This window comes from Pezoporus flaviventris, unplaced genomic scaffold (genome assembly GCF_033815535.1).
Source record: "Pezoporus flaviventris isolate CSIRO_AGI_PZ_B2104156 unplaced genomic scaffold, CSIRO_AGI_Pfla_v1 ptg000078l, whole genome shotgun sequence".
NCBI lineage: Eukaryota > Metazoa > Chordata > Aves > Psittaciformes > Psittacidae > Pezoporus > Pezoporus flaviventris.
In genome coordinates this window covers 8699066-8722378 of record NW_026892626.1, presented here as the reverse complement: position 1 = coordinate 8722378, position 23313 = coordinate 8699066, and the positions used below count along the sequence as shown (strand labels likewise).

Below are 23313 nucleotides of genomic sequence, written 5' to 3'. Positions count from 1 at the left end.
TCCTAAAATCTTCCAAACTGAATCAGATACTTTACTGAAAGAAGCTACTTTTCAAGTCTTTAATTTTTACGCTCTGCAAACTGATGCCAAGGCTGGCTGTTGGGTACACCAGTAGCAGCAGCATCAGAAACACATATGCTGAGCAGAGCAGGAGCCTGTAAATACAGGTCTGGAAAGGGAGGAGTAAGACAGATACATCCTTAGTTTTGTATCATTTGTGTGCCTGACTTGGTCTACCTGGGGCCCTGAACATCGACTGCAAATGCAAAAGTGCTGATCTGTTTTAAAGTTTAATATCAGGAACTCACCATAAATAATACACCAGCACAAATGCATCTGTGAGAGGTATTTAAAGCCATGAAGGATGTAAGATTCTGTTTTTCTGTACATGCTGTCTCCTACTTAGAAAAAAATGGCAAATTTACAGTGATAACTGCACCAAGATTCTGTCCAGGAAAATTAAATTTATGAACTGGCTACATAAAACTTCAGTTTCTCTCTAACAGGAAATTACTCCAAGATTCACAGCAAAATCCTCTGCTGGTTTGGGAGCTTGAGTTTAAAATAAATAAATCCATTAACATCTGTAATTGCTTATAGGAAAGGCTGACCCATGAAAGTGTGTAACCAGCATTCCTCAGCCTTGCATGTGTGCAGCCAAGCCATTTGAGAAAACAATCTCGCATGTGTTTTTCCTGCTTTTTGAGTCTTTCTGTGCCCAGAGTTTTACTGGAGAAACTGAACCACAGGTGCTGCCATTCCAAGTGAAACACTCTGGTTTAGGCTTGAAAGAAACAGGTTTTGGGAGCAATATAAGACCTCTGTTAAAATAGCCAGAACCAGACTGAACTTAGGAGTAGGAAGAAGAAGACAATCAAAATGTCTAAGAATAGAGATCTAGTTTTAATGTCGCCTGGGGGTTGATGGCATTTCCATCTGGACATTGTACCCAGTGCTGTTCCAAGTAACCCCTAGCTAGTCCTGCTGTTCTTACTGTAGCTGAAAAGGTTAAGAAACTAGTTTAAAAATACCATTTGTTTAGTCTGTTTACCTTGTGCATATGACAGCAGTTTGTGAAATATGGTCAGTGCCATGGTTTGAGTACTTGGAGGACAAGTTCAGTATTAGTTGGCAGGAGAGCTAATCCTGAAGGTGAGCAGGCATGGAGATAAGAGGAGAGAAAGGATCAACATATTTGGTAGAATTGTTCTCAGACTTGTCCCAGAAACCCTTTTGGAATGCCAGAAACTGCCTTTATTTGCTTCTCAAAATGAGGTCGGGCTCTCCTCTTTAAAGCTGTGGTGCCGCAAAGCAGAATTTTACATTCTAGAATAGCTGCTTGATGTGAAGGACTTTTTTTTTTCTCCCTGCTCCATTTGCTGGTCTTGTGTTATATAAATGTAAGTATGAATGCATATAAAAAAGGGACAGTCTCAAATCCTGAGCTGCAGGACAAAAGCCTACCCAGTATCAGATACCTGTTTTGAAAGCTTTCTCTTCTGTCCTCATGTAGCTTGTGCATGTCTGTAGTACAATTATAGGGATGGTGTTTTGGGTCAGTACGTGCTTTTTCTAATCATACTATTTTATGCAAATCCTTTCCTCCTTCAAAGTTCTACACCAGCCTGTCCCACACTGCATCTGCATATACCATCCTACATAACCACCTTTTTTATTTCTTTATTTAAGGGCTTTTTAAGTGTCTTTCTAAAGCACTGTAGCACATCATGAAGCTTCTGCACATGCTGTGCACAAACTGGGGTGCTTAACTTGTGAAAGCAGGTGGGGTCCATGGCAAATGTGCTCTACTAAATGGCTGTGAATTAGCTGTGGAAGAATGAGCTGTCGGAACAGCACAGAAGTGCCCACTCTGTTGACCTCATTGAAGTCTGGAGAATGGACATTTCTGATATGGTGGAGGGGAATTGGTGAGGATAGCAGGTCACAGATGATGAACTGATTCTGGTATCTCCTCCTGCCTTCCAGTCCTCACAGTGTCGTTAGGCCACAGTGTTTCTGGACCCTGCAGGCCAATGGATGAACAGGACAATGATTTTAAAGAGCTGTGGGCAAATATTTTGGGTAGAGGGAAGAAAAAAACTGGGGATACTGAGGCAGCAAAAAGGGCTCAGAACAGGACAAAGAGCACTGCAGCAAGAAGCAAATCAAGAAGAGGCAAAGCTGCTGCTAAGAGCCAAAACGATCATTGCTTACCAGCTGTGAAGGAGACATACTTTCCTCAAGATTTGGGACCAAAGGAAGAAACATTGGTGCACAAAGAAGACGGTGATGCTGTGGCCTGTAATGGTGGTAAGGCTGTACAAGGGGGTGGAAAGAGAAACCCTCTCTCTGCCAGCCAGCCAAGTCCAGTAACCAATGAGTGTAGCCAGAGGACTCTCTCAGGTGAGTGAACCAAAACTGTTCAGATGGAAAATAGGCTGGGAGGGAAAAGACTGTAGTTCAGGGGAGATCTTCAGGAGCACACCTGGAGGGGACATACAGCAGCACTGATCAAGGCAGGCTTGGTCCTTGTGTCTCCGTCTACATAAGTCCTCTGAACTTGCTTCAATAGGTTTACATTCTTATGTTGGCAGCCCCAGAGCTGAACACAGTACTCCAGGTGGGGTGTCGTGAGAGTGAAGCAGTGGAAGAGAATCGCCTCCCTTGACTTGCTGGTCACACTGCTTGTGATGCAGCCCAGCATATCAGATTTCTGGACCTTCCTCTAAAAGGGGTGTAGCAATATCTAAACTCCACTGTAGCACACAAGCCTGATACTCTTACTGTGGTTATTAAGTATAAACTCATGTGGCAGCAAAACAAATTGTTCACTTCTTCCTTTAAGAATGGTTGTTGCAAAACAGCCTGGCTTAGGCTGCTATTGAGGAAAGCTTCCTAGCAGCTCTCTGGGCAGCTTGGCTTTGTATTGAAAATTGACTGGTAAAGCTCTCGTGCTTTCCCTCCCTATAGTAAATACTCTGCGTGGCTGTTCCCAGACTACGTTATCCTTCTGTCCTGCTACACAGCCAGGGACCTGCTCTTCACCCACCTCAAAGGTACCACCACTTGCAGGGTCGAAGATGCGGGTAGCAGAGCTGGTAGTGGAGAGAATGCAGCAGTTCAAGAGAGTGGCACCTGAGCAGCTAAAACACAGCACAGGCGATGGCTTGCCAAAGTTTGTAGCCAATGGAGGTTTCCCTGATGAAAGCAAGGAGCAGAACCCACCAGAGGATGGTATGTTTCTCCTGTTACCTCTGGTACATGCAGGAAGAGTGCTGTGGGCTGGTGAGCATGGTTGCATGAGAAGCAGTCCGGATTCCTGGGCTCTGTTCCCAGCCAGCCTATTGGCTCAGTGTGCAGCACTGAATAAATCACTCCAGAGTGCTGAGAAATCTTGCTTTCTCTATTGTTAAAGGGCTGTACAGACTTTTCTCCCAGCTCTTCTCTGAGGCTGAATTAACCTCATTTTAGATTCCAGAGGGGTAATTGTCTTCTTGGAAACAGGTTGAAATTCCAGCAGGATCAGTGAACTTTGTCATCCTTCCCTTAGGACAGCATTAGGCAGCTGCTGGGTAAATATGACTCTTAGGTAGCCCCCATCTTTGGTAGATCTCCAAGCAGTCTGTAAGGTAATACGTTCTATGCAGATGAACTGAATTCACAGCCATTTTCTCTTGTGTCATTCTTTATAACTCAAGGTCCTGTTGATTCTGGACAGACAATCTACAGTGTTTTAATATGTAATGTATAAGATGCCATGTTGTCCCCAGAAACTTTAGCCAAAACTTGCCCTTCACTTGGCTGTGACATGTGATGTTCTGTGAACGAGTTGCCACCTCCTGGCCTTTGGCTAGTACAGTCTTGTAGCATTTAGAGAGGGCATTTTGTACATGTCCTTGTGAGAGGTCAGGTGTGAAGATGCAAAAGAAAGATTGCAATTAATTTTTATGTGTCTAGTGTAATAAACTAATAATGAACATTAGTTTAATAAACTAATAAATAAGTACAACAGCTCCTTGTCTTTCATACAGGATTCTCATTTTTCTGTTTGAGATAATCTCTCCTTTCTTTGCCAGATATCCACCATCTTCCCTCCATGGAACATGACGGTGCTCTGGCTTTGGCTCTTCAGCAGGAAACCAAAGGGGAAGCCCTGGCAAGCCTGGAAGATGCAGGCTTGTTTTTTTGTCAGATCTGCCAGAAGGATCTCTCAGCCATGAACGCAAAGCGACGAGAGCAGCATGTTAACAGGTGAAAGACTGGCATGATGTGTCCTTTCCACATGCTTTCCCCCTTAGCCTCACAGACTGCTCACTCAGTTTAGCCATTAAAGAACATGGTAGCAGGGGAATCTGCAGAGTGGCATTGGCCTTTATGGCTTGAATTAATAAGTTGTTCTGATCTCAAAGCAGAGGCTGATTGTCTTGCCCTCGAGGGCTTCTGCTTGTGTGTTGTCAGGCCAGTGCTGCTTTCATTGGTAGTGTGGCAGAGGAGCTGCAATTGTGAATCAGAATTAATGAGGACCCACTGCTGCAGATTTGGAGATCTACTGATTTCAGCCAACAAACTAACGTTTGCTTTATTTTGCCAATTTCATAAGGACAGCTAGTCTGTCACTGTGTTTGCTGGGGGAAGGGTGTTGCTATTTAGAAAAATGAGTAAATTGACATTAGTGCCCTAATTTAACAGTTTCCTTAGTGGTAAATATCAAGAACTGTTAATATATTATGTACAGATAGCTCTTTGTAAATTAAAAGTCTGTGTTCCTCTGTTGACAGAGTATCAGAAATGGCACATTTGAATGATTGTAATTTCTTAATTTGAGCTCCTCCAGAAGCAAGAGGGATTTAATTTGTCCAATCCTACATCACATTATGAAGTGACTCACATTCATTAGGATTGTCTGCACCTGCAGCTTTAGAGGTGTTACTACTGTTTGCGTCTTCAGATATTTACTGCTGCTTGAGAGGACAGAGGTTGTAAAATAGTGACAGTGTGTCAGAAGTGCTTTTTTTGAAATTAAGTCTGCTTTCTGAACTGTTAAGCAGGTATGAGATTATAAAGTTATATTAGCAATGGATTTTCTGATAGCAGTCTTAATCACAAGAAGTAAAGCTGTAAGTGGATAGATGCATTGGTGAACCAATAGTCACCAGTCCTGGTACATCAGATGAACGGTCTCTTAACACAGCCCTGTGTGTGTAGGTAATGTGTGTTATTACCTAACTGGGGAGTGATTTTTATAATAGGTGCTGCAGATCCAGGAGTTCACACCCTACATGTCTTTGGAGACATAGATTTGGCCTACCAGAAATTCTTAGAAGTCCATCATCCTGCACTCCTGAGTCTTAATTTCAGCTGCTCCCTTTTGTGTGACATAAAACACTGTCAAGTGAGATATCCAACTTGAAAACATTTGTGCTTTTGACACTGCATGTGATCATGCCTACAGAAGTAGTGAGAAGGACAAGAAGTCCTGTTTTGAGTGAGGAAGACTGATTTCTCTGATAGGTGATTCTTTTTTTCACAGTGGTTTCTAAGTTAGCTGGAATGTTAACATGAATGCAGAGAGAGGGATTAGGTGATGGACACATGATGAAGTTGAGGGTTATTATCTGCACTTGCTTTGAGCACCATGTTTCTAATATGGCTCTGAGGCAATAATATCTATATAACTGTTACATGTTATATTCATCGCAGTGGTGGGCATGTAATTCTTGTTTCTTCAAAGGATATTTCTGACTGTTACAAATATTGGAGATGATTGTGCTTCCTTTAATATGGTTTAAATCTTAGTGTGGACAGTTTTAAAGTCTTCAGAGGTAAGTTTTACCATCATCTCACAGGTGTCTGGATGAGATGGAAGAAGCACAGATGTCATCCTCCAGCAAACCACTGGTCCCTGAATGTCCCATCTGTGGGAAGCAGTTCCAAACCCCACAGAGCCGAGTTAGTCATCTGAAACGCTGTGCTGTTGAGATGGACGTGCCCCCTAAGATGCTGCTTCAGGCAGTGCAGTTGCAGGTTTCCACCCTTGGTGAGGCACCTCTTCAGTGTCCCAGGTAAGCTAGTAAAAATAAAAGATGCTGGTTACTTTCTTTGGCCTGAGAAACACTGAACCTGTGCTCCTCAGGATGCATCTGTCATGCCAATGCCTCAACTATTCAGCTTGTGGCTATATTGGATGTATGTGCTTTACAGCCCAAGCCAAAGAGAAACAGACGTGATGTTTTGAGATGTCCTCAGTACAGAGCTGCATCTGCTCTCTTGGATTTGATCAGAATCAAATGGTGCCAGGCAAGTGGTGCCTGGCTGAATTTGTGGAAGGGCTCCAAAGTCCCTTTTTGCTGAGGAAGGGCCATTTCCAGTGGAAGCAGAAGAGTGGGAAAGCATTTTCTGGTGATCTTGGTTTTACCCTGCTTCAACTTGTTTTTTACCCTTTGGTACCAAAAAACATTCAAGGTAAAAGATAGAGGATGCTTGTTTCAGTGCTGTGAGCTTGTGCTTATCTGTTCAGAATAAGACTTTCTCTAAATTGCTTTTAAGTTCCATGGATGAGAAGAAATCCTTTGCGCACTCTAGGGAAGAAGATACTGAATAGTTTTTCATTATCCTTGATATGGGAGTCTCTCTGATCAAGTAGAGCAGCTGGTCTGGAGTGCTCAGTATTTCTCGTCTTGGATCCAGCCACATTAACTTGGGTTTCCTGCTCCATTCCTGTATTTCAGCAATCAACCAAGCAGGTCAAAGCGAAAAGGCTCCTCCAAAGAGGCCTCGAAGAAAAAGCATAAGAGGGCCAAAATGGAGACTAAGGATGAAGATTTTCTGGTCGCTATGGCAATCTCACGCTCTCTGTTGGAGCAAGAAAAGCAGGAACAAGCAAAATCAGTGACAAACGTGAAACCAGTGGCTGCTTTGCCAATCAAATGGAAGCCAGGATCAGGTATGTGTTAAAGTGAGTTAGCATTAAAGGCTGTGTTAGTGGAGGAGGAACATAACCCAGCCTGCTCTTCCTATATCTATGGGCCATAGGAGGGATGACAGCCCTGTTTCTGTTTTGTTTAAGCTGTCAGAGCTTCAACAATATGCAGTATCCACACACAGTCAAGAAAGGCTGCAAGATGTCCATGGGTTTTAGTGAAATCCCTTAGGAATATAATGCTTTTTTTTCAGTTTGATTGGTTTGAATCTATGAAATATTCTTAAGATAAGCACTTGGTTTTTGTAAACCATGGAAGTGAAAAGAAATAACATGAAAAGATTGTTGTTATTTCTCCTGCAGTAGGTTTTTTCCTATTCATCCTGCCATAACCTGGATTAATGCAGCTATTTCAGCCTTATCTCTTGTTTTCTTTCCATAATGGGCATATGTGTACACTACATGTATTGGCATGTGCTTTGCTGCTTCAATGTGCAGAAAGATGTAAAAGGGAAGACAATTGCTAAGGGAGAGTGCCAAGTGCTACATATGAAGGGGAGACTTCACTTTTCATGACCCTGCTCAGGTCTCTTCCTGCCAATAAGTACTCCCAGCTGGATTTCGGGGTGGGCATTAGCAAGGCAAAGGTAGTAATACACAGGATTTCTGAGAAAAGGCTGCTCACTGTTTGTGTGAGCTGTGGTTTGACATCATCAGTACGAAAGAACAGAGTCATTCATGGATTTGTTGGTGGGTTTCTCTCCCTTTATTGCAAAGTGCTGGCATACAGGCACCGTGCTGTGAGGCTGGGAGGTAGACTGAATCAGTATCAGTTGTTTCCATAATAACCAGATTTTGTAGAGATCTGACACTTCCCAGCAGTGTGAACAGTGGCAGCAGAGCAGTGTGAACAGGAGTCATTCTTTTCTGGAGTTATTTCTTCTGCAAGGATGATGTGAGGCTTCAGATTACCTGCAGTAATCCAAAGAGTTGCATGCAGCTTCTAGCTGTCTTTTGGTCATCGCTGACTACAGTGCTTAAAGGAGCTGCATGCTGAGCTCCTCTGTCTTCTGTGTTCAGCTGTTTATTTATTTGGGTTCCTCTTCCTTTTCTTTTTAAAGAGAAAAAACAGCGTAAAAGAGGCCCAACTGCACCTCCACCATTACTACTTCAGGACCCGGAGAAGGTCCACAAAAGGATCCAAGAGCGAGTAGCAATGCTGCTTGCAGAAGAGGTCGAATTTCCTCCCACGCCTCAGCTTCCCACTAGTAGGATTTTGGAGAACGAATCTGGGAAAGCAACCTGGCTTTTGCCATTGTCCAAAGCCAAGGAGTCCTTTTTATGGAATATCAGTGCTCTGACAGGGCATTATGACCCTGAATCATTCTACACTGCTGCATTAACCCCTCCAATTGTACCTTGGAAGCCTGTGCAGGTGGGATACTCTTTTGTCTTTGTTGTGATATTTGTGTGCCCCTAGTTCACTTGCCCTCTAACCCTTCTGTTTCCTCATTTGGTATTTGAACATAGAATCATAGAATAGTTAGGGTTGGAAAGGACCTTAAGATCATCTAGTTCCAACCCCCCTGCCATGGGCAGGGACATCTCACACTAAACCATATCACCCAAGGCTCTGTCCAACCTGGCCTTGAACACCACCAGGAATGGAGCATTCACAATTTCCCTGGGCAACCCATTCCAGTGCCTCACCACCCTCACAGTAAAGAATTTCTTCCTTATATCCAATCTAAACTTCCCCTGTTTAAGTTTGAACCCATTACCCCTTGTTCCTATCACTACAGTCCCTAATGAATAGTCCATCCCCAGCATCCCTATAGCTCCCCTTCAGATACTGGAAGGCTGCTATGAGGTCTCCATGCAGCCTTCTGCTCTCCAGGCTGAACAGCTCCAACTTTCTCAGCCTGTCTTCATACAGGAGGTGCTCCAGTCCCCTGATCATCCTCGTGGCCCTCCTCTGGACTTGTTCCAACAGTTCCATGTCTTTTTTATGTTGAGGACACCAGAACTGCACACAATACTCCAGGTGAGGTCTCACAAGAGCAGAGTAGAGGGGCAGGATCACCTCCTTCACCCTGCTGGTCATGCTCCTTTTGACACAGCCTAGGATACGGTTGGCTTTCTGGGCTGCAAGCGCACACTGAAGCCGGCTCATGTTCATTTTCTCATTGACCAACACCCCCAAGTCCTCCGCAGGGCTGCTCTGAATCTCTTCTCTGGCCAACCTATAGCTGTGCCTGGGATTGCTCTGACCCAGGTGTAGGACCTGGCAAAGTTAAACTTCATAAGGTTGGCATCAGCCCACCTTATAAGTGACGTGTGATCCCTTGCCTCTGCATACTCAGTGCTTGTGCCCTGTTGTCCCCTGGTCTTACGCAGTTAGGGTTTTATGATCCTGAACTTTGGTTTCTCCCTTTTGGAGAGGAGACTGAAGCTGAGGTTACCACGTTATTCTCTGAGTTTTCAGAAAATAGAACTGATGGTAATGGAGAGTACTGAGTAAAGGGACCTCATCCTGCTCATTTTGCCACTAGTTTGTCAATGTTTACAGCAGCTTGATCCTTGTTGTCCTTCTTGGCACTTTTCTCAGATAAGTTCTAGTATGAGCTTTATTGGTGTGCAGCACTCAGCAAGAATCTGGGTGAAAAGTTTAAAATGAAAACTGGTATTGGTGTTGTACAGAGAAGAAGGTGGGAGCTCCTAGGGTTTCAAATGGAACATTTGCACTTCATGTTTCTTTGTGCATCCCACTGCTCTTGGTGCATATGAGCTTTGATCCAGTTCTCAGTTCAACTGTTCTGGTCGTTCTCACCAAGATCACCCTCCTCTTTCAGTGCTCTGTATTTTTATTAGAAGTACCTACAAAAATAGACAAAGCTCTTTTAGTCTCTCATCTTATCACGTACTTGCTTTCCAAGAAGGATATCTCTTCTCTTTCTTCCCTCATTCTTTCCTTGAAGAATTATTTGGTGCTTCTGTTCAAAAACAACTGTGCATATATAGGGGCTTTATTTAATACTTCTGCTCTAGTCAAAGCCTCTTGTTCAAGCCAAAAACTGCCAGAGAAGTTTAAAAATAAAAAGAAAGCAAGCCTTTAGGATCATGGCAAGACTGTGTTTTCTATCTTGATTCTTTCCACTCACAGAAATGGCTAAACCATTTTTACCTAGAAATAAACAAACAAAACTATTTTTATTGGGAAACAGAGACCAAACCTGGAAAATATCAGCTCCAGGGTAAAGGTTTGATTTAGTTACATATAACTGCAAAACCATTTCAGAACTCAGAACAGAAGCACCTGGAGAGCTTCAGCTGTGACTGTTGCCAGCACTCCAGCTATAATGAAATATTTAGGTGTTGGAGTGGAAGCATTTCCACCATCCTTTCTAGCCCTGCTTGGTAACTGCCTGCACAGTCATGCTCCTGGAGAAAACCACCTTTTCTGCATTTTCTGTTGTAGTTTCCTTTCTTCTTTTCAGAGCTGTCTTATCTCTGGAGAGTCCTTCATAAAACTGCAGAGGGTTTGTGCCTCAGAAGCCCCTGTACCTGGGGAATGCTCTGTAATCCTTTACTAGATGTTTCAAAAGCATGAAGGAGAGTTTGTACTCTAAGCTCTGCAAATGCAGATACATAAAATGAGACCTAATCTAATGGCATCTTTTTTCCTTCCTCTTTTGATCAGAATCATAAGCTTGATATCCTTCTGCCATCAGTGGGATCTGATCAGCCAAAAGTATCCCAGCAAATTCAGCCTGAACTCAGTTCTCATGAGCCCACTTGCACAGAGGCTGGAGGCCAAACTTCTTATGAATTCAAGTCAGGCTCTGAAGGAGATGGGCAGTTTTTATCTCTCAGCCAGAAGGATGCGCAAATCCTGCAGGACCTCGTTGACTTGGCCACGGAAGGACTTACCCTTACTCAGTGGAACCTTGATGCTGGGCACGTACAGGAAGCAGAGCAACCAGGTAAGTTTGGGCAGCTTTGCCACCCTTGTCCCTGGTCCTTCAGCTACACAGAGCCAGACTTAACACCATACTAAGTGAGGAAAGCCATGGCAGCACCCAAAGGACGTTGATGTTGATCCAAGAGATGATACTGTGGAGGGGACATTTTTCTGCAGTAAGCCTTAGACACAAGCTGACATTTCTGAAATTATTCCTAAGTCCCAGCATTTGAAAGAACTCCTGGAGAGCAGATACCAAATTTTATTTTAAAATTCCCTGAAAGATATCAAAATATTTTCCACCATGATGGAGCTTGGACATGTTCAACAGCTGGGACAAAATCCTCATCCTTGCTTTTTGGACACCGTTATGTGCACTATCTTGTCAGGTCCTGAGGCAATTGTAGGAGAGATATGTGCAAGAGGGATGGTTTTTTGTTGGTACATCAGTTACACAAACCTGAAGTTTATCTGTACCTCTACAGGGTTGAAAAAATACACCACCTAGAATTTCTCTATGGGCAGCTCTCTAATGTCCCCAGTCATAGTTGCATGTGGCACACAACTGTGCCTTTCAAAGTCAGTGTTATCCCTTAAAATGGCCTGGGTGTTCAGCAGAATCATGGAATCACAGAATGGTTTGAGTTGAAAGGGACCTTAAAGCTCATCCAGTTCCAACCTCCTATAATGGACAGGGACACCTTCCATTAGACCATGTTGCCCCAAGCCTCATCCAACCTGGCCTTGACCACTTCCATGGATGAGGCAGCCAAAGCTTCTCTGGGTAACCTGTGGCAGTGCCTCAGCACCCCTCACAGGGAAGAACTTCTTCCTTATATCTAATCTAAATCTCCCCTCTGTCTGTTTTAAAGCCATTCCCCTCTGTCCTGTTGCTACAGGCCCTTGTAAAAAGTCCCTCTCCAGGTTTCTTGGTGGCCCCTTTAGGCACTGGAAGCAGCTCTAAGGTCTCCCTGAATGCACCAGAGCCCATTTCAGAAGACATGAATTCTTTCTGTTGCTCTGCACTCTGTTCTGTGCATTCTGTAGAATACCACAGAGCTCAGGCTGTGCAAAACTGATATCAGTGTCTGCCTTTGAGCACTAGAGCCCACAGCGTTTTTCTAGGTTGAAATGTGGATCCAAGATACATTCTGCCTATCTGCTGGGATGAAACTGTGGCATGTCCCATCCTGCTCTGTGTTGTAGTTTTTTCCCAGTGGAGGAAAACTGAGATGTGAAAGCTGGAAAACATGTACTCTCCGGTTCCTCCACCTGGATTATGGCACACACAGATCTACAGTAGGTTGGTGCAGCTCATGGCTGAATGGTACTCAGGTACTCACAGCCTGTCATAGCCCTGAGCCAAACCCTCCAGCAAAGGCAAAAGGGAAAGGATGAGCCTTCAACTCAGTCAGTCAGGTTACAACAGCTCTCTAGGGAGCTGTCGTGGCAGGGATCCTGTTAGGAGTCGTTACATCACTCTTTCACAGAGAAGTTGTATACGATTTGTGATGTGTATTTTCTTCTTTGAGGAAAAGAAATGACTTCCAGTGATACTCCACATAGTGGTTTCTTGCCCTCATCCAAAGAGAAGAGCCTTCTGATGAGCAGCTGTAAAAAAGTAAGGATAACTCTTTTTTCCCCTGCTATTTTGTAATTGTTTATCACTGTAAAAAAGGAGCTCTTGCATTTGTGCAATTCAGAGAAGTATGGAGTATTTCCCACTTGTTTCCGTAGAAACAAAGAGGTGCTTAAGGTTCACAGATACCCAGGAATCATCATGGGCACAGGTGGGATCAGCACACGTGGGTGTTATTTCATTGATGCCCACAAGCAGGCATGTGGATTTTTCAGTACTTGTCCTACCTGATGAGAGAGGTGATTCAGAATGGCCAAACTATGCATAGTTTATATAAAGAGAACCAGATTAAAGTGTTATGTTACTGCACTATTTGGGTGTAGAAACTAGGGATACAGCTGCACAATGTTAAGCAGGACTTTGCTTTAATGCCCAGACTGTCCAAGAGCATTGGTTGCAGCCTGGGAGAGGCAGAGCTTCCCAGTGCTTCCTCCAGGCTCACACACCTACTTTGTGTGGTTCTGAATGGAGCTCTTCCTCCTCCATCACCTTCCTCTCCATGCACTGCTTTGCAATGGGAGAAAGAATTCTTGCAAGGACTGGCTGACTTGCACTACATTTTGCCATCTGGCCTAAAAGCCTCATAGATCACGTGGAATGCTGTGAGGTCCATGGAAAATGAGCATTTTTTTGCTGCTAATATGAGTTTTTAAAAGGTTTGGCATAGAAAATACTCAATTGTGGGAGCACATATCAGAGGAACTAGCTTGAAAATCAGTGTGTTCTCTGTGGTGACTAAGTGAAGAATACAGGCTACTAAGCCTCAGATGATGTTTTTATCGAGCTAGTAGCATTCTGTGGATCACACCTTGCCCCAGATGCACCAGTGGGTATGTAATCCCCAATGGATGTCTAATCAGTTTTCAATTGAAGTGCATATAAAACCAAATTAATTTATTTTCTTACCAAGGTCATCCATTTCATCTGGTGCAAATTACCTTTGGTTTGATAACAAATAATCTTGCCATGAGAGCTGGAGCTTTTGGTGCTGGGTATATTTGGATGCCCTGAGAACATGATTTCATATTGTGCTTACAGAATTAAGATACTTTTTGAAGGAGACAGTTCTCTGAGGTGGGAATCAGTATTAAACCTGAGCATCCCAGAGACTCTAGGTATTCCTTGGGGGTATTTAAAAAAAAAGTATGGGCAGGAAAAAAAAAAAAAAGTCTTGTTTTGTAATATTCTGAGTCTGTTAAGCCAGAGGCCTTTAGCAGAAATACAGGAACTGATACTGTTGCTGAAACTCAGTTGCTACCAGTAAAACCAGTATGATCATTTTGTTTTCAGATTTAGTTTGAGTCCATTACAGTTTTCCTGAGCAAGTGAAGCACTGCTGAAGAGTTGAATTGCCAGTGGGAGAGATTTGTGCTTTATATGAGCACAGAGTATAACCAAGTAGAGCAAACGGAGCATTGCATTGGTAGCATATCCTCCCACCCATGCTTAAGACCCTTGTCACATCTGTGTAGTCCAGTCTGATGGGCCACCTCAGTAGGAGAGAGTGTTCTTTTGTGTTCACTGTCTTCAGAGAATGGTGCAGCCAGGAGGGTTGTGGCCTTATTTAATTTCCCCATTCTTGATTCATAATTTTAGCATCGTCAGGAAAGCTGTTCTGGGCTTGCTGCCTGGAACATAGCATCAGGAGTCTGTGTTTGCTGGCTTCCTGAGGTACTGTCTTGCAGGTATCCTACCTGCCAAGAATAAGAAACCAAGAAACACCAGATTAGTTTCCAGACTGAGCTTCCTGTCTTCCCCTTGGAGGGCAGTCCACACCACTGCCACGGCATGCAGTTTTCTCTAGCCCACCTATGAAGAAGTGTTCTGGTGCGTGCTGCTGTTTTGGTGCTAATTAGTGTTGGCTGCCTGCAAGCACATGCTGGAGTGAGTAGAAAGGCTGGGTTTCCACAGTCCACTGCTAATGTAGAAACCTGCTAATAAAATAAAGAGCTGTGTTGTTCCAGGTGGAACAGCATCTCATGCAGATGTTCACTGGAATAAAATTTACGGTTCCTCAACTCTGCAGTGGGCTTGAAAAGCACAGGGACAATCAGTGTGTTAGTTATGAACTGGTTTCTACTTACAGTCCGACAGCCTCTCAGCTGTGAGCTGAGGGTGTTTCACACTTGTCTGAAGCACTGACCACCTCCAGAGCCACACTTGCCTAGAGGAATCTGAGTCTTCAGGAGATTGCCTGGGGTGGGTTCATACTGGGGGCAGCTCCAGAGCAGAAACAGAGCATTTATCATTGCTTTCTTTGGCAGCATATTCCAGGCCTGAGCTTTCTAGTCACAGGTAGCACAATCAACCAGCCCTCCCCAAAATTCCAGGAAGTGGTTCTGGAATTATAATAGAAATTACATGTCTTATTTTTTTGTAATTGAGTGGAATTTTCAGAAGGGGTTTCAGGACCATGCACATAAATTCCTTTGAACTAGACACCTACATTGGTTTTGTTCTATGTGGGCCCCTTGTTGCAGAGCTGCTCTTCTCAGCTGTTGTTGACAGACAGTGAATGAGAGAAGAAAGGCTCATTACCCCATGCCTGAGTCATCCCCTTTCTCTTTGTTCTAATTATAGCAACTTGAGTTCAAGTCCATCAAAGTGGAAATTGCAGTTTCCTAAACATGTGGTGGAAGGCTGGTCAAGAGGCCAGCTCTAGGCAGTGGCTAGACCACATCAGGATATGGTGTGGTAAAGATCTGAGGGTGATAATGTGCTGTAATACAAGGCAGAACAAGTACAGTAAATACAGCATGACTGCCCTTTCTCCATAATTGCCAGACTGGAAAAAGTGGAGGAAAACAAAGCCAGAAATGTCTGTTAGTCTTTGCTTGTTTGTTCTGTGGAAGACCTGAAGTTGATAATACTGATGATCATCTCCAGGAGGTGAAGGCAATGTATCCAGACTGGGACCCACAGTACAGCAGTGCTGATAAACTGGGTTATTCCCTTATTTTTCAGGGAAATGTTGACAGCTGTAACATAACTTCTGTCTGTTTTTCTTCTGTGTTCTAGTCCTCCCTCAGGTTGCTGGCTGAAGATTTTGGTGCAATGATCAACAACCCCCACTTAAGTGATGTCCAGTTCCAGGTGGACTGTGGGGAAGTCCTTTATGCCCACATGTTTGTGTTGTACGCGCGATGTCCACAGGTCATCCAAGTTGTAAGTACTGCTGATGTACTTTCCTCCTCTGCTTCAGGAAAGCCGAGACTGCCCACACCTACAATCAGTTAATAAGACAGAATCAGCACAGAGCACTGCTGGGCCTAACAGCAAGGGCCTTGGGACATGCAGTGGTTTTTCAGCTTAGGAAACCAGGGTCTTGAGCAAGTGGTGGAAAATGTGGTACTTTATCTGAGGACGCTACGGGGAGGCAAGGATGGAGGAAGCTTCCTAAGTGATTTTTGCCCTGTCTCTTTTCCTGTGGGACACCAGGAGAACTAGAGTTTTGGCAGTGCATCAACGGTAGGTAAATTCAAAACGGATCAGAGGAAGCTTGCTTGTAAAGAGTTAGATAACACTGGAAATTGTGCTCTAAGAAGTAATTTGATTCCAAAACTAACTGGAGAACTTTTAAGACCATCTTTTGTATGTGTAACTAAAAGGAGTAGTTAAACTTCATGGAAGCCAACAGCTGTAGAGTAAGGAAGGAAATGTCCTGTTCTGTGTGAAGCTCTGCATAACTGGTCATCTTAGCTTTCCTCTGAGGCATAAGATCGTGGTCTCAGGGTAAGACTTTGGCAAATGAAAGGAGTGAAGCTGATAGGAACAAGAACATTGGTGTTGCTGTTCCTTTACTAGCAAATGGACTTTGCTTTCCTCTTACCCCAGGTTCACAGCCAAGGGTTCTTAGTGGAGGAGGATGGGAACGCACAGACACGCCGTGTACTGCTGAGTGACGTGACGGCAGAGGCAGTGTCTGCATTCCTTCGGTACCTTTATGCTGCTGATGCTGACATCCCTGCTGGGGTGCTGCCCCAGGTGCACGCTCTGGCTGCCAGGTTTGTGCCATGAGCATGTTTTGGATTCCCTTGTGCTTTCAGCCACACAGACACCAATTTTACAGCTTTCAGTACAGTTTTAGTAGTTTACAAATTCCATAATCTACAAATTCCGTAATCCTCTGCTTACATCTTAAATGAAACTCTCACAAGAACAACCTACCCACATCTTTTCCACAAGTCTCTCTTTAGGGTGTACCTGTGTAAGATATTCTATGTTCAGTATATGCTTAGCAGACTTTTTTCCAGGAGTTTTGTCTCAAGGTGTTTATTGACAGCCAATGATGAGCGTATCTTCTTATATGGGATTCCCAAAGCATTGCACTACCAATGAACTTAACCTGAACAACACTTGCAGAGCATATTGGATGCTTAGAACTCCAATGTTGAGTGTCAGCCATGCTCTCAGTCACAATCTTAGGCATGTCCTAAGTAAAGAGCTTGAAATGGGAGCAGTTGTTGAGATACAGGGAGGGAAATGGTTTGGTCTTGCCAAAATGTATGTGCAGAGCTGCACTGTTACTCCTAAAAGGCACAAAGCTTGCATGTGACAGACATTATCCAGCCCCAGCCATTCCCTGGGGCTCTCACCAGTGCAAATGGCAGAAAGGGTTTGGTTTAGTGTAGTCATGTACCTGTTTAGTCTCATAAAAACATAAAAAAGGAACATAAAAAGGAAGAGTGAGCCTGATGCTTTCTTGTGAGTGACACTTGGAATTTCAGGAGTATACTGGCTCTTGTATATCTTGGGAAAACAGCATCCTCAGGAAATTTCTTTACAAGGCTCACAGGAGTGATCAGGCAGCCAAATGGTGAAGTAGTACTGAAGAAGGAAAATACTAACATTACTATTATATCCTTGTAGGTTTGGTGTGATGGAACTGATGGCAAAGTGTGAAAGCAACACTGGAGAGAGTCAGGTGTCTTCTGGAGTGGATTCAGAAGATGATCTTATCTCTGTGACGGATGGCAAAGATTGTGAGGACAGAGTTGAGAACCTCCAAGACCTCTTGAAGTCGATGTGGGTGGGTGAAGATGAGGAGGTAGCAGCTATGCTGAACCCTGAATGCCAGAAGGAAGATGGGGTGGGTGAACAGGAGCTGGAGGAAATTTATGAGTTTGCTGCAACTCAGAGGAAAATGGTTCAAGGTGAAACAGAGGGGAGTGAGGGAACAGACTGCAGCATCTGCAGTGATACTGAGGCAGCCCAGGGTACAAATCAGCAAACTAAGGAGGAAGAGGTAAAGAGATCTAAATCTGCTTTAATAAGCAACAGCTTCAAAGACTTGAGCGATGACAGTGATGTGGAAAAATCTAAATGTGACTCGTCTGCACAGGAAGAGAAAATGCAGGATATAAATAGGTGCAAGAGGATGAATGATCTACAGACCACTTTTGTGCCTCACCACAGTGAACCTCAAAAATGGGACATAGCATCCCATGGTGCCACAACTAATGAAGGAGAGACTGTTAAGCGATGTGAAGGTGTGAAGGATAACAAGTCATCTCAGGTCTCACATGACGAGGCAGATCACTGTGAAAAACAGTTACCAAGTTTCCACAATGATACTAATAGAAATGAAAGTTATGAACGCTTGCTTTCTCAGGGAACTCAGGGAAGTTACTGTGAGCCTTCTCCATTGAAAGAAGTTATCAAAGAATCAGGGGAGGCTCCTAGTGAAAAACATGTTGATGATTCATTTCTGTACAGCAAGTCACAAAAAGATCTCTCTCCACACAGGAACAGTTTTTGTTGGAGTCCTCTTCCCAAACCTTATATGCCCCTTTTTCCTGCTGTTGGCTCTTCACCTGCATCTCCAAAATCGGAGAGAAGGTTTGCCAGCGAGCATATGTCAACAGCAAAGCAAAACAAAGAGGAAAAATCATTCCCATCTGGTGAAATAAGCTTTCAGAAAGCCAGCGAGCTGGATACTGCATCAAGAAACAAGAACATCATTTCTCCAGCAAAGCTTCCCCACATTGATTTAAACAAAGATAAATATGTCCCAGTGTTGTCATCATTGATCATCAGAACTCAGGATGCTGCAGCTCAGGGGAACAAGGAGGGTGATGTTATTGTTTTATCTTCTGATGATGAAATAGAATTACAGCAAGACAAGAAGTGGCCAGAGTCAGGCTTTGCTCTAAAGAAAATGGAAATCTCTGAGCAATTAAAATGTTCAAATGTAGAACAAGGTCCTGAGATAGCAAAACCTGAACAGAACTCATCAGTCACTGAAACAGAGCAAAGATCACCCCAGGTCTCACGTGGCATTACAGATATGGTGCATATAAGCAATGATGTAAAGATGTCCATCAGATTGTCTCCCAGCAGACAAGTAGATGCTTGTATGGAGAGCAAACAGAGTCCAAACGTGAGCCCTGAAAAGAGGCTCCGTCATGAAATGTCTTCAGGTACAGACAGCTCCTGGCTAGTACCAGACACACTGGTTCTGAGCAAAAGCAGAAGCTTCTCAACACAGACTCAGGTCTCGGGTATTAATTCTTTAAAAAGTCCAGGATCTAAACCCAGCACAAAGAACTTCGCAGCAGGTAACAGTAACCATGAAATGACTGGAAATTCAATAAAAGTTCATGAAACGACATTGTCAGACATACATTTGCCTATGGAGAACAGAGTCAGTGAAAGGAGCCCTCCCAGCAGCCCAACGGTGGAATCGTTTTCCATTAACTCCCCCCCAGTTTCTCCAGAGGATCCAGTTCTGCTCTCCCCTGGCCACACTGACATAAAAAGCAAATGTGCCAAGATTTCATCTTTATCCAAACCTGTGCCTCAATGCCATGAGCAGTCACTGGAAGATAAAATAAATACCAGTGTGGTTGAGGTAGAGGATAATGAAAAGGAGATAAGTCTGCCTTCTTTGAGCAGCAGCGTCTTGCTTTGTGATGAGCCCCCAGTCCCCACTGATGATTGCTGGCATGTTGAGTATGTGTCACCAGTCAGAGGTAACAGCCAGGATTCCAGCCAGGTCAGCCATGCAAAGACCAGCACCACCAGCAGCCCCAGAGCTGGCTCTTGGCACAAGCAATGGGAGAGCCCAGCCCATGTGCAGGAAATTAAAGGCAGTACCCCCCTTCAAGGAAGTCCTGTTGGCAGAACAACTTTGTTCTGTCTTGAGAAGAGTCCTATTGAGGCATGTTCATCCGTGGGCAATAGACCAAGTTACTTGAACTCCAAAATCTGGGATGACTGGAATGGAGAACATGAAGAAGATGAATTTCCAGAGATGCTTTCTCTGTCTCACAGGTTGTCAGCTGCAGCACGTGCACGTCGGACAGATGCTGTAAAGACTCCTGGTGAGGGCCTGTATTGATTCCAGATTTATTGGACTAGGTTAAATTGTTTTAAGTGATCATTTCACCTGTGGTTTGGTTGGTATATTGAAAGGCTCTTTTGGCTTTCTGTTCTGAAGTAATTGTCAGGCCCAGGCACAAAAAAGGTGCAGTATCTTCTGATGTGGGAGAGATCATATCTAAACATGGGATTCCTGGAGCATAGCCACTTGTATTTCATTCACACTGGTTCTGTGATAGCAACGGTACTCCTTGCAGAAGCTATGGGTACCTGGAGTTAAAAACCTTGCCAAAACAGAATGAAAATCCAGCCTTCAGCTTGTATGACAGTGGATATTTGCTCCCAGGAGTAGTGGTTGCTCTGTGCAGTCTTTCTTTTCGTGCAGTCATGAAACAATGCTTGTGCTAACATACATAAGGACATGAGGTAAGCAGCACAGTGGTGCAGGCACAGAGGGTTGCTGGTGTGGGTGCACGTTTCCCTGCAAAGCTCTGCAATGTACTGTTCTCTCCTGCTGCCTTCTCTTTGGGGGTTCTGGGTGCCTGCAACAGACCTTTGCGTGCCCCACACATATCCTTGTGTGGTTCCTTCCATCTGAGACCAGATCTCATCATATCTAATGAAATAATTCACTAAGCCATACAAAGTGATTAGTTTAACATGTATTTAGAATATAATGCGAGACTGTGCTTCACAGTGTCAGTAAAATGGCGTCATTAAATCAGCATCTAACACAGGAGCCCAGAAGCTTGACTTGCTCAGTTTCTTCTGCATCAAGTTCCTGTTATGAAATTTCCTTCCTGGGAGAAAAAACACTTTACTTAATTCAGTAAACATGTTTTTTTAACTGCCTTGTGAACATTGCCTGTTCTAACAAAGCCCTGTATGGGCTCCATATTCAGACGTGGCATATATCTTAATTTAATCTGGTTTCTGATTTAAAGTCAATAAAAGCCAAGTATCTCAGTTTAAAAAATAAGACATGTTGACTGCTCTGTCCAATATGAAGCTGAGTAATAATTAAAACACCTTGTAGGAAAGTCATGCTACTTAAACACTTATATGATACTAGAATATCTGCCACTAAAAGGGAAGACACCAGCTATTATAAGTCCTTTCTGTACTGATTCTGATCATGGTAATTTCATTGTGCTACAGTACCTTCCTGTCAGGAGAATGACAAGTCTCCCAGCACTCCAGTGACACCAATGCCACCTTTCTCCATGATGGAGACCCCCCAGCTGAAGAAGGAGTTGAGCAGGTAAGCATTACCTCTATGAGCAGAAACTCATTGGCAAATAGTGTGAAAGAAAGTGGAAGTGAAACCTGGGGAAGCTCCAGGTAGCATTTTTTGAGGTCACAATCATACTTTGTCAGATGGACCACTGGATTTTCCAGCCTGAGCTATGACAGTGGGAGGTGAGCATTATCTTAACTTAGCCTTCCAACTTTCAGATTTGGAGTTCGCGCTCTCCCAAAGCACCAGATGGTGTTGAAGCTGAAAGAGATATTCCAGTATACTCACCAGGACGTGGACTCTGACTTTGAGGATGAAATCCCGTCTTCCCAGTCTCCTCTGCAGAAGTCCCCAGCCAAACACTCCAGGCAGCCAAAGGCAGACCAGGCAGGAGGTGGAAAGCGTGCCAGTGCCTTGAGGACTGTGGGCAAAAGGAAGCAGGTTGCTGTGGCTTCTTCAGTGCTTGCAGTGGAGAGGGCTGATGATGACCTTGTTGGATCCCATGAAACTCTGTGCAGCACCCAAGGAGGTACACAAGGCTGTGCAGCACCCAAGGAGAGGACTAAAATGGCACATCACCCAGAAGGAGATAAAGAGCAGAAAAAGTCATCTGCATCTCTAGAGAGATGGTCTGTGGCAGCTGATGGTGAGGAACCAATGTTCTCAGTATCTCAGGAGTCCACAGTTTCTTCATTGGATGGTAGCGACATCTCCTTTGGTTCACAGAGGTAAGGCAGCAAAACAGCAAACAAAACAGTCAGTGGTGCAGGACAGATGAGCTAGGAATGTGGCCTACAATGGCCCTGGTGTGTTATTCAAAGGTCAGCACAGTCCTACAAAAGAAATAGGCTTTGAGTTTTTTAGTCTTATTCCTAGTTCTCGGAATTCAAAAGTGCTTGTGGCTGCATGTGGGCAAGGCCCAAATCTGGCATGCCTGATCTCCACAGGTTAGAGTGACAAGGATCCCTCAGTGTTGACTGAAAACCTGCAGCTAGAGCACAGAGGGAGGATGGCACATCACTGCTTGAGAGGCTGCTGCAGTATGGCAGCAGTAGGTGCTATGGATGTGCAGCAAGGAATGCCAGATGGCTCCAGGGCTGGGTGAGCAGGACCAGCACTGTTGTGGCTGGGATGGGTTGGTCTGCAGAGCATGTGCCATGTTCTTCTTCACTTGTCTTGTGGGTGCTGGCACTGGAGAATCTCTGATTCTATAGAGGGTAGCCACAGGGGTTGGTCACCAGGGATTTGGGGAGCTCTGGTCCTGTTCTTGATGGCCTGTTCTTTCCTTGCTCTCTGGTCTATTTGATCTTGCTTTTAGTTCTTTCATGAATGGATTTGAAGCCTGTGCTTTTCAGTCTGAGGAGGACGAAGAGGAATTTACAGCATCTCAGGCAGCATCTCAGGAAGAAGAAAAGATGGAGGCAGTAAGGTGCTATATCCGCTCAAACACAGCCCTGTACAACAAGATTCTGTTCTATGAGCCAATTGAGCTGGCTGATTTGCACAGAGAGCTCAAACAGAACGGCATTAAAATTTCCAAGGCAAAGCTGCTAGACTTTTTAGATGCTCACTGTATCACATTTACCACGGCTGGAGCCCGGAAAGAGATAGCGAAGAAAAAGGATAAAAAAAGACGGAGGAGACGATACTGAATGGAGCCCATTCCTCCATCCTGAAAATCTCCAAGGAGCCTTCTCGACGAGCTGGAAACGCTGCTCCCGGCTGGAGCTGGTGGCGGTGCTGTGATCGGCGGGTGCGCTGCTCCTCCTGGTGGCCTGCTTTCCAATGACATGCTGCGGAGTGGGTCTGAACGGAGCTCCCTGTCCAAGCCCTCTACCCCCAGCTGCACAAATTCCCCCAGTCTCAGTCCTGCCTTCAGCACACAGCTTGCCTGGAGCCTCTTTTTTCCTCCGATTTTCCTCCTGTGCCTTTTGTTTTCTCTCCATTTTTCTAATAGGATTTACGTCCCCAACTTTTCTTTATGTTGGTGCTTCTAGGGGCAGGTGCTTCCCACAGTGACACCTACCAGGACGTTTTCCCTGGCATTGGGCTGTGAAACACTTCACCCTTCAGGTTCTAGTACTGAGTAGAATAACCCAGCTGCAATAAATAAGACTCCTTTACCCTGTGTAAAGCACTGAGTGGTTATACCCTTGTGACTTCCATCTTCGTTTCTTCAGCATATGATTTGCCCTCCTGCAGGGAGCCCTTTGGAAATAAAATGCCTTCCTTCTGTC

General features: G+C 44.4%; 1 protein-coding gene across 1 annotated transcript; it reads left to right on the top strand.

The window, feature by feature from the left end:
• The first annotated feature begins 16 nt into the window (after positions 1-16).
• Positions 17-23269, top strand: SLX4 (SLX4 structure-specific endonuclease subunit). The gene is made up of 14 exons (XM_061473455.1): positions 17-2403; positions 2971-3234; positions 4077-4251; positions 5847-6062; positions 6729-6943; positions 8041-8354; positions 10620-10902; positions 12413-12501; positions 15538-15684; positions 16354-16523; positions 17389-19841; positions 20998-21100; positions 21295-21804; positions 22395-23269. The coding sequence occupies exons 1-14, from the start codon at positions 2034-2036 to the stop codon at positions 22726-22728; spliced, it is 5643 nt and encodes a 1880-aa protein (XP_061329439.1). The 5' UTR covers positions 17-2033; the 3' UTR covers positions 22729-23269.
• The last annotated feature ends 44 nt before the right edge of the window (positions 23270-23313 follow it).

Excerpts from the sequence above, each read along its gene's own strand:
- SLX4 (XM_061473455.1), top strand. The coding sequence starts at position 2,034 with ATGGATGAACAGGACAATGATTTTAAAGAGCTGTGGGCAAATATTTTG. Across the intron at positions 19,842-20,997 it reads AGATGCTGTAAAGACTCCTG|TACCTTCCTGTCAGGAGAAT; the intron begins GTGAGGGCCTGT and ends ATTGTGCTACAG. Across the intron at positions 21,101-21,294 it reads CTGAAGAAGGAGTTGAGCAG|ATTTGGAGTTCGCGCTCTCC; the intron begins GTAAGCATTACC and ends TCCAACTTTCAG.